The 10,818-nt window shown below is 41.4% G+C and overlaps 1 protein-coding gene across 1 annotated transcript in view; it reads left to right on the top strand.

Moving 5' to 3' along the window:
• SERTM1 (serine rich and transmembrane domain containing 1) overlaps positions 1-9,865 on the top strand; it is a 16,780-nt gene extending 6,915 nt beyond the window's left edge. Inside the window, exon 2 of the mRNA XM_025209800.1 lies at positions 6,911-9,865. Coding sequence (XP_025065585.1) covers positions 7,098-7,421 — 324 coding nt within the window. The 5' untranslated portion in view covers positions 6,911-7,097 and the 3' untranslated portion in view covers positions 7,422-9,865. The remainder of the gene's footprint in view (positions 1-6,910) is intronic.
• The last annotated feature ends 953 nt before the right edge of the window (positions 9,866-10,818 follow it).

Here is a 10,818-nt window from a genome sequence, read left to right as displayed (position 1 = left end):
TTTGTGTCATCTGCAAACTTGGACAGAGTACATTTCACTCCCTCGTCCAAGTCACTGATGAAGACATTAAAGAGTATCGGTCCTAGGACCGAGCCCTGCGGGACCCCACTGCCCACACCCTTCCAGGTCGAAACCAACCCATCCACCACGACTCTCTGGGTGCACACCTCTAGCCAATTCGCCACCCACTGGACTGTGTAGTCATGCAAGTCACAGCCTCTTAACTTGTTCACCAGTATGGGGTGAGATACCGTATCGAAGGCCTTCCTGAAGTCTAAGTATACGACATCAACCCCTACTCCTGTGTCCAGGCGTTTTGTAACCTGGTCATAAAAAGAGACTAGATTAGTCAGGCATGATCTACCTGCTACGAACCCGTGCTGGTTTCCCCTCAGCATAATTAAGCCTGCCGGGCTCTCGCAAATGTGAGCCTTGATAATTTTTTCAAAGACTTTGCCAAGGATGGAGGTGAGACTGACTGGCCTATAGTTGCCCAGGTCCTCCTTCCTCCCCTTCTTGAAAATGGGGACCACATTGGCCCTTTTCCAGTCCTCCGGGACTTGGCCCGTGCGCCACGAGAGTTCAAATATTCCCGCCAGTGGCTGTGCAATGATGGGTTGTGCAATGATGGGTTTCGGGTGGTGCATGCTGCTGCCATGTGTGCCCTGCTTTTTTCTGGCACGGGTGTTTTTGACACCTGGATCTCCTGGTGTCAAAACCCCCCCTGCTGCACTGCAAATTAGCAGTGCAGGGAATGCTTGCATGTGCAGTGTGTGTGGTTTGCAATGCCACAGATGGATCTGCAGCACCACAAACCACACAAGCAAGCTCATCTGGACAGCCCATTGGGGCTAATATGGGGCTTCTCCTCTGGAACCACATAAATACACATCTTCATCAAGAAATCTCCATCCTACCACTTCTGCACTGAAGCCACCTATGCTAGCAAGGGAAATTGCTGTCTTGATCCAGATCGTCTTCAGGCCAAGAGTCTCAGCCCACCTCAGTCATTTAGGGTGCTTGTACATGTGATGGGGGTTTCATTCCCAAGGTTTTATTATATACCCCCTAAACTGAAGTGGTTGTTTTTTAATTGAAACCCACCATTTCAAATTTTCCGTCATATTTTGGTCAGAGGCCAGCTCCTTCTCCCCTCCTCATCCCCTCCCCCCCTCAGTGGAGCCTGCCTACCTCTCCCATCGCCAGGGGTTGAGCTGCAAGTGACCTGAGTGACCCCTGAGCTGTGGGGGACCCCAGTCCTTCCCTCCATGGCAGCAGTACCCCACCAGGGCTGCCTGGGGAGGCTGCTAGAGGGCCTGGTGCTGCCCCAATCCACCTTTTCCTCAAGCCCACTTGGGAAGCAGCACCTGGCAGGCTTCTTGCAGGAACAGTTGGATCAAACTGGGTGCTTCCTCTGGCCCTCTAGGAGCTTACCTAGGTGGCCCTGGGGGGGCGCCACTGCTGCTGAAGGAAGGACTGGGGCCCCCCTGCAGGTCAAGGGCCACTTAGCCTGCTGGCAGCTCACCTCCCTGGCCACAGGCAGGCTCTGCCAGGAAAAAAGGATCGGGCCCATTGCAGCTTCTGCTTTTAGCAGACACCTGCTAAAGGCAAAAGTGGCAAGGGGCCCGATCCTTTTTTTTCGCCTGAGCCTGTCTGCCTCTCCTGTAGCTGGGCGCAAGTTGCTGGTGGGCCAAGCAGCCCCTGAGCTGTGGGGGGCACCATTCCTTCCTCCTGCAGCAGTGACGCATCCTGGGGCTGCCCAGGCGGGCTGCTAGCAGGCTGGGTGCTGCTTCAGCTCAGAGGCAACACCCAGCCCAATCCAACTAGTACCTGACCCCAAGCCAAGGCAACACCTAGCCTGCTAGCAGCCCGCTTGGGTGGCCCTGGCAGGTGCCGCCACCACCGAATGAAAGATTAGGTGCCTGCTGAAGGCAGAAGCAGTGAGGGGCCCAATCCTTTTTTTTCTGCGGAGCCTGCCTGCCTCTCCCATGGCTGGGGGGGGGGGTGCTGACAGCTGCATCGTTGCAATTTGCAACATCACAAACTAAACTACATCCACATGTAGTTTAGTTTGCAACAATGCAGTCATTTAACCCCCCTAAAAGTTTTGCATGTATAGGCTATGATACCATTAAGCTACACAGTGGCATTTTCGTCATGTGTACATGTTAATGGCATCACGTGTACAAGTGTACCAAGTATGTTCCTTTTATTTCACATATACATTGGACCAGATTCTCTTGATTCTCAAAGTTCTGGCCTTTTGACATTTAGAATATGAGATTTTTGTATCACTGTCAGATAAAATATAAAGTTTTCGGTGTATAGGAAAAAAGAAAAATCATCTAATCAATGCTATGCAACAAAAAGGACTTGGAGACAACTCAGCACTTGTTTATAGGCTTATGATTAGTCTTATTCAAGTTAATGGAATAACTCTCATGCTTAGAGCTAGCCAGGGGCCAAAATGCTTTGTTGAGTTGAGGTCAAAATGCTTAACTGTAAATGAAAGGCATATCTGTTTGAAAGTCTTATAAAGATTTCTAAACAAGCCTTCTAACTTTTTTCCAAATTAAAATATCTATGTGAATTAATTCCATAAATTATTATAGAGAAATGCAATTAATGAAGGATCTGTATTTCACTCTGATTAACCAAGGATAAAAATCTTTGATAGCTAAATTGCTTTCATAGATAAGCTTTGCTGTAAGACACTCAACTAACTACAGAATATGAAATCAGCACGTTTTATTCCACTAGTTCTTCTTGAACCACTAAGTTAAGGATAGTACCAAAGTATCTCTCCCTACTGGGTCTGCTATAAGTGATTTCACAACGTGCTTTAAATACTGTTCTCAGGGAAAGTAAAACCAAAGTTAAAACAATTTTTCCCCAATATATTTTATAAGTTAGTATAAAGTTATATACCATATAAAATGACAGCCTTTAGTACCTGAAATCCATTGGTGCAGTTTTACACCTCTTACTATTTAGTAGATGCATCTTGGGCCACTGGGAAGCCTGTATATAAAACTAGTTCTACAGTACAACAAAGGTAGTGTATTTATCTACTTAGATTTTGTAATTCATTCTCTCACTCGGATATCTAGGTATAGGAAACAAAATCAGGATTACAGAAGAAAAAGAATGGTATCATTATACTCCATCTGCCACTTAGTATCTAAGTAACAGTGACAAAACTTAAATCTATTTATGGCATATAGCATAGCCTCCTACTTTAACTTGCAGTGCAAAGCATGATGGGTAACCATATGCAAATGATTATAGTGACTACAAGGCAGATTTCTTAGCACTCTCAATAGGTGCCTCTTAAGGCCTTTATTAGTCTGCCAGAGAAGAAACAGCACCAGCAGAAACATGTCTTATCTTTCTTGAGGATCATTAGCATGGATTCCTGCTTTTGTCACAGCCTGTGAAAATGTCAGCCTCTTGAAGAAATAGATACTTAATTAAGTTAAGAGAACTGACAGGAAATATAAGTTTCAAAGGTAAAATTATAAGGTAAAAGCATCCTGGGTAAAAGTGTTGGAACACTTTCATGGAAACATAGCAAGATACTTTAGCTTTAGTGTGGCATCTGAAACAAAGACCACAAAATAATGTAGTAATTTTAAGGACTTGATTTTGCCACTTCTACTCGTATCAAGTGATACCTATGCTGCAGATAGCCCTATTGAAGTCAAAGGGTTTATCCATGTAGTAAACTGCTACTCAATGGGCACATGTACATGAGACACTTAATGCACAGAAGACTAATTCTACTGTGTGTTAGCACGGAGGCAAAACCGGTGCTAATGCTCAGCAGATTTAGTCTAATGCACATTAGCATCACTAAAAAAGTGTTCATCTGCGTTAATGCACAGTAGTACCAATTAAGCCACATTAAATTGGTACCTGCGTTGGCTACAAATGTCCAACTCGGGATCCTTAAAATTCTGGTTTATTAGGCGGATTGAAACACTGTAATGAGTTAAATCATAAACCTTGGGGCTGGTCCTTCCACACACACACACACACACACACACACACACACACACGGTAGGAAGCTACAAGAGTCAGGTATACCTATCCCACAGGCGCTGGAGTCTGTCGTTGAGGCTTCTTTCAGCGTGGTGTTATCTTCCAGAAGGGGGTCGCCGGCTGGTCCGTCTGGCTAGACAGGTCGGGTGCTGGTCAAGTTGGAGATCAAGAGGGCGCCACTGAGGGTCACTTTTCACTGCTTTTTATCTGTCCTTGGCAGACTTTGGTGACTCCCCAGTTTTCAGGTTTGCCCAATCCAGGGGTCGTTGACCCTCGTGGGACTTCCCCCCTCAGTGGCTACTGGATGGCATCTGTCAGCCCCAGGGGTCGTCCGCATGTACGTGCAGGTTTGGGAATCCGTTGATGAATTTTGAATAGGGCTCTGGGAGCGGTCGATTTGGAGATAATCAATGCCGGGGACCAACTTTTGGGCTGAATAACTCAGGCCAGGGCTTCTAGCCCTTGATCAGTGATGTTTAGGGATGTCCCGGTTGCTACATTGTCTTCTATTGAGTTCTTCCCTTGGTTGATCTGCAGTTTCCTTAGGTGTTAATTACTGCCTGCTACCGTGTTACACATTCAGTCATTGATTCACTCGCTCTTTCAGGGGCCAGCCTAATACAGGGAAGGGCAGTTTGATTCCTGCCCTTGTTAACATTGTTACAATGTATAACTTACTTATGAAACTAAACACATTTAGTTGAAAGTTGAAAGGTGAGGAGTATAAAATATAAGCTACAAAAGTAATGCCATGGCACACAAATAGATAAATACCAAAATACAAGGGGAGATACAAAATGCGCGCACACAAATTTCAAAACACAATTCCTTATCTTAAAGTGAAAGAAAGAGGAAGGAAGAAAAGGTAGAAGAGGAAAAACATCCAAGTAGGGGAGAGCAACTGCAGGCAAGAGGAAAAGGGGCTTTCTGCTACACCTGTCATTACAGGTACTAAACTTAATGCACCATAATTACAGCACATTGATGAATGTGTAGCTACACCTAGTGGGCGCGTTTACATATGCACTTTACTGTGCAGTAGACTCATTTACTGCATAGTAAAGCATCATCGTCTACGCGTACACAGTAATTGGGCTGCTGAAGACTAATTTACAGCGCTGTCAGATAGTCCGTCAGACTCAGTTACTATCCAATGGTAAAAAAGCATGTGTAGACAGTGTCGGGATTAGTTTACTGTGTATAGAAAATGTAATTGATTCTCCATCCTCTTGTACCTTGTGGAGCTGTGATATTAGTACAAAGTTAGCCAACCGTGGGATTAAGCGCTACCAAATCAGAATATTAGCAGTCACTAAGCTTCACCTTATGCTCATGAAGCACATCTGCACTGATAATTTAGCAAGTTGGTGAAAGGAACCCCAACACAGGCCTCTTCCCTACTCACATTTTACACTGACTTCTTGAGATTTGTTGAGTGCATCTGAGCTTCTAAATCCAAATGTGAGGGGCTGGAGACAAAATATTTCCCTGCATCTTTGGAGTTTCTTCCTTTGACCAATAATTCTCAACTAGGGTGCCATGGCATCCTGGGGTGCCCTGAGGTCCTTTTAAGGGTGCTGCAAGGTGCCATACAATATTAGAACTGTTAGGGGTACAGACATGTTTCAGAAGACAAACCCAGAATCCATAGTATCAAATAGGAATCCATAGTATCAAAACCGTTCTGACTCTTTTTGGTCTTTCTGGAGTTCTTTGAAACAGAAAAATTGCCCTCGTATTTTTCTTTAGTCAAAAAATGAGTGGAAGTTAAAAGCTGGCACTTTCCAAGAGGTGCCTCTAATCTAACAAGGGGTGCCTTGAAGCTAAAAAGACTGCCTTAGCCTTGACTTTGCTGAAGCAGAAGGCCCATTTGTTTGCTCTGATTTTTGCCTCTGGGTGTGGGTATAGGGAAGGATTTGCCTGAAAACTGTATTTTACTGAGGCACCTAATCAACCGTGGATCAGTATGCTAGTGACTAATTTCTGCTTTTCAGTCTTGGAAAAAAATAGATAACCATACTATAGACCTGTATAAAATAACTAAATGAGCAAAGTCCCAGATTCTGTTTGTTGGAGAGACATGGGTGTAATAGTGGCAGTAGATTTCCTATCTGTAACCTTGCTGAACAACTCTACTTTGAGATTGCAAGCTTAAGTTCTTAAGGAGAATTTTTCATTCCTTATTTAGCTTTGTCCACAAGATAAATTCCTTCTGAGCTCAGTTTTAAGACTTACTGGTTGCATTCTGTAGTGTGGTCAGTTCCTGAAATCCTGCCTTTGATAAAGATTCCCTGACATGAAGGAATTCACATTATAACACAGCCTTTCACTGTATATTATGAAACGGCATTTGCCCAGTCATTCTATCCTCCTGCAAGGCTTGCAAGCAATAGGAGTAACATCCATTACAGCATAGGTTGAGCATCCTGTAGACTGGCACATGTGACTGGGTGACATAAATAGGGGACAGCCTTGGGCAAAAAATTCAAATCTGTATTATGAAACCTCTCCTCACCCCACAAATATTGAGGGTGCTTGGATTCGGGGCTTCAACTGGTTTCATACAGATATCATCGGCAGTGAAATACAGCTTTGGGGTTGTTGAGCGCTTCTTTCCCATACAAAGTTCAGAGATTGTTGGATTGCACTGATCTCTCTTTAAAAGGGTATATTCGAAATAATTTATGGGAAAAACTTCACTTCTTTTCCCTGCTTGGGGAATCGAAACAAAACAGAAATCATCATCAGTTGTCTTAAGGTCAACTTTAAGGAAAAAATTAAAAGAAGGTTTGAAGTAATAGTGCATTAGGCAAGCAATTCATATTGGACAGTAGTAAATTAACTGTATATTCTTTTTTTTTCATTGCAGTTCTAATGGATACAGTATCTTGCATTACTCCCGGATTTGAGAAGTGAAGGATAAACGTGATTGAGTAGTGACTTGGTATACCTGCACTGAGATGGCAAAATGAAAGAATCTAGAATACATCCTTTATGTCACTGAACAGCCTTTGAATTCAAGATCAATTCCCGGTTTTTAAAACACTCAGACCAAAATGTCAGAACCTGACCCTTCATCTGGGTTTGTAGGAAACATGGAAAATGGGACTTTTCTAGAGCTATATCCCACATCCTTGTCAACTTCAGTGGATTCATCGTCTGGCCGTTTATCAAATGTCTATGTCTATGTTTCTATATTTCTCAGTCTCTTAGCTTTTCTTCTTCTGCTATTGATTATTGCACTTCAAAGGCTGAAAAACATAATCTCTTCCAGTTCTTCCTACCCAGAATATACTAGTGAAGCTGGAAGTTCTTTCACTAACTTAGAAGTTTGTAGCATTTCTTCCCAGCGGTCTGCTTTCTCAAACCTGTCTTCATGAAAATAAAAGAAAGGGAATACATTGGAAATGGAAGAGCTGTGTCTAGCTTCTTGGCGAACTAGTGCATGCAACATTTGCCTTTTGAGGACTATTAATCATGAAAGAGGGACTTTTAAAGTTCTCTTTGATTTCTTTCCCTTTTTAGTCTCCATTTCCCCTTTTATTAACAGTGCTTTTCACCTTGGAGCATGGAAAATGGCACAATCCATAGCTTCATATCTGTAATAGTGATGTTGTCTTTTTCTTTCACGTGTGCACACACAGACTTCCTGCCAAATTTGAATATGGTTCCAGGTTTATGTATCAGGCTTTTTTTGTATAGTCTTGTCTGCTTTTCATTAGTATCATTGACATTTAACTGGATATAGGATCCTGGATGACATCCCTGTCGCAAAAATGCCACCAAAACAAATTGATGTAGGAATTGTGTCATTGGCTAATTTAGAGTTTTTGAGTACTTAATTTTTTTAATGTAATTTTAGTTTTGTTTGTTTTAAATTACATTTTTTTAAACTACTTTTATTTGTTTATACCTGTCCACTGACTCTTTATGAACCCTCTGCTGGTCACACTTAATGCACATCAACATACTTGCTTAATTTAATATTAGTAAGTGACTAGAATAAATATGTAGTATTGGAGTGATGTTGTAGTCATGTTGGTCCAGAAAATATGTAAGAGGCAAGGATTGTTTTACCTTTTTATTGGACCAAATGTATATCTAGGATAGGCTTAGACAAGTGTTCAAAATGTGAGGCAATTCATTGACCTGAAGAATGAATTTGAAATCTTGTCTAAATGTATCCCACCCATGCAGTTGGTTCAGTAAAAGATATCACCCACAAAAATCATTGCCTCTAAAATAAATATGCTCATTTGTGAATTTATACAGGTTTTTCTGGACCCTTTTACATACAGCTTGCCGAAGTTTAACTGTTTCTCTGAAAGAAAGTTCAGCCTCTGAATCTCAAATATAGCACCCATTCTCTTTATACTTTCATGCAACTATTGTTAATGGAGCCAGCTTCTAACTTCTTCAACAGTGTAACTGTCAATACCACCATTGGCAGCTGAATTACACCATTGTAGACATGAGGAGTTCTTCCACAAAGTCCCACGGCGGGGTCCAAGAGGCAACTTATGCTAGTAAGAACTAACAGAGGATGCTTCTGTTAAGCATTTAGGTGCACAGTGTAGTAGTGGCATAGAGATAATCCTACAGTGGCCTGTGAATTCAAAAGCCGCCCAGTACTCTTAACCACAGTCAGGGCTGCGTTCAAACAGGCATGAGACAACCTCTTGTGAGTAAGGCTTTTCAAGACTAATTGCTACCTAGAGAACAGGGCCATAAACACTTTAATAATTGGTATTTATCCTCTCAGCAACTGTCTTATCATGTCTAAATTGAATATAGTGGCCCCTTTAATTGAAACATAGTCCTATATTTGGTTACTGTTATAAAGCAATTATTGTTGTTGTAATGCCGAATTCTGTGAAGTCTCCAGTACATCAGATGCAAGTTAATTCAGATTAAATTGGCAGAGATACAAAGCAGAATGCAAAGATAGATTTATTAGGATTACAGACTCCAAATTGTTCCTTATTACTTTATACCATTGCTTTATTATGTGATCTGACAGGAATATTTTTACACTAAGACTAGATCTACTCCTACTGAAATCAGTGGGAGTTTTGCCATATAGCAGGATCCAGGTGCCTTGAAGAGCCAGGGGAAGAATGGAAAGGGTGGGGGGGGGTCATCACTGGTTTTTACCATCAAAGCTGCACTTGTGACCTATAACTAAAGGTTTTCAAAGGGCCAAAGATATTACTGTTCCCTTTGCACATTGTTGGTCTCGGACTACAGGGTCCCAAGTTCTGTTTGCAAAATACCAGCCCCCTCAATTTCCAGTGAAACCATGTCTTGTCTTTCAAATGGTAATTGGCACTTTAAACAATTAAGCCTTGCATTATTTGGCCAACATGTCTTGATAGTTAAATTTCTCTTGGTATATTACAGCCTAGGGTGGTGAAAAACATTTCCTCCCTCCAGGTTAGCAGTTTATTTACAGGAAGGGTGCATCTGTGAGTGTCTAAGCTTAATTCAACTCTACAAAATTCAGGTTTTTACAGTCTAGTATAAAGGTAGTAATGAAAAAACACCACTAATCAGTGCCAAGCAAATACAGATTAAGTTTCAGTTGGTTTTTCACGACTTTTAACAGTTAACCTAATTATATAAAAACTTGTGATAAATTTCAGTGTTGAACAGCTTCTTACAAGAAGCAAAGTATTACTGAGTGATAAAGAACTTAAGCCAACAGGATTTCCAATCCAGTGTGGTTTTACAAATATATTTAGTTGCTTGACTACAGGCAGTCCTCTGACTTACGACACAATTGGTTCTTGAGAACCATGTCTTAAGTCAAAACGTTGCAACTCAGAACCAATTTTTCCCATAGGAAACAATGTAATAAATGGGGGATTAGTTCCTGAACCAAGGCCTGATACCCTATTTTCACCAAAAATAACCCAGAATTTTGTACTCAATCAATTATAGATGAGTAATATAGCTACATTAACATATTTATATTGTAAATAGCAATCATATTGATTTGGAAGGACTTCTTTGAGGTGACTTTGGACTTTTTGAAGGGCTCCTGGCTGGAGTCTTCTCAAGAGTCTTGGCTGCAGGTTTTTCTGGAGTCTTTTCTGCTTTCTTAAAGAAAGTGTCCAAGGAAGTTTGGACAGACGGGAAATGGGCGATGCAGCAAACTTATTTGCTGGAGTGGTGTGGTGTTGGATCAAGCATTGTAAAGTCGAAACTGACATCAGAAAATTGAAACAGGATGTCAAGTTAGAAATGTTGTAAGTGCAAAACGTTGTAACTCAAAACATTGTAAGTTGAGGACTGCCTGTATTTCATTCATCCAGCTATATTAGCATCAAACAGGTTTCACTAGTAATTGGTAGAAGGGCATGGGGAAATAGTGTTATATAAAGGTAAACAGTGAGCATTATTTCCTTTATGAAGGCTGTTTAGGATCCCAAATTGTAACAATGTATTTGTGTGTAGACTTATAAATACAAATGAATAAAAATGAGAATTGAAAACTAGCTCCATTTTCACTTACCTTTTAAGACATGAATTCTTGTGTTCTTTTACAACAAATGAGGGTAATGCTCATATGAAAACAGGAGGTGGGTTCTGCAGCATGAAAATTATTATTATAAAACAGCATTTACTCACATTCATGCTGTGTTTACCATTAAAATTATAGGCTTCAGGATATTAACACTCTTCAGGATTATACAGAGATGGTAGAAAGGGAAACAATGACTATTTTGTTCAGTGCATTGTTCTTAAAATTCATGCATTAAGAATCACTTCACTCAC

Source organism: Alligator sinensis, unplaced genomic scaffold (genome assembly GCF_000455745.1).
Source record: "Alligator sinensis unplaced genomic scaffold, ASM45574v1 scaffold413_1, whole genome shotgun sequence".
Taxonomy (NCBI): domain Eukaryota; kingdom Metazoa; phylum Chordata; order Crocodylia; family Alligatoridae; genus Alligator; species Alligator sinensis.
Note: the sequence above shows the minus strand (reverse complement) of the source record. Positions and strands in the feature narration are given on the sequence as shown.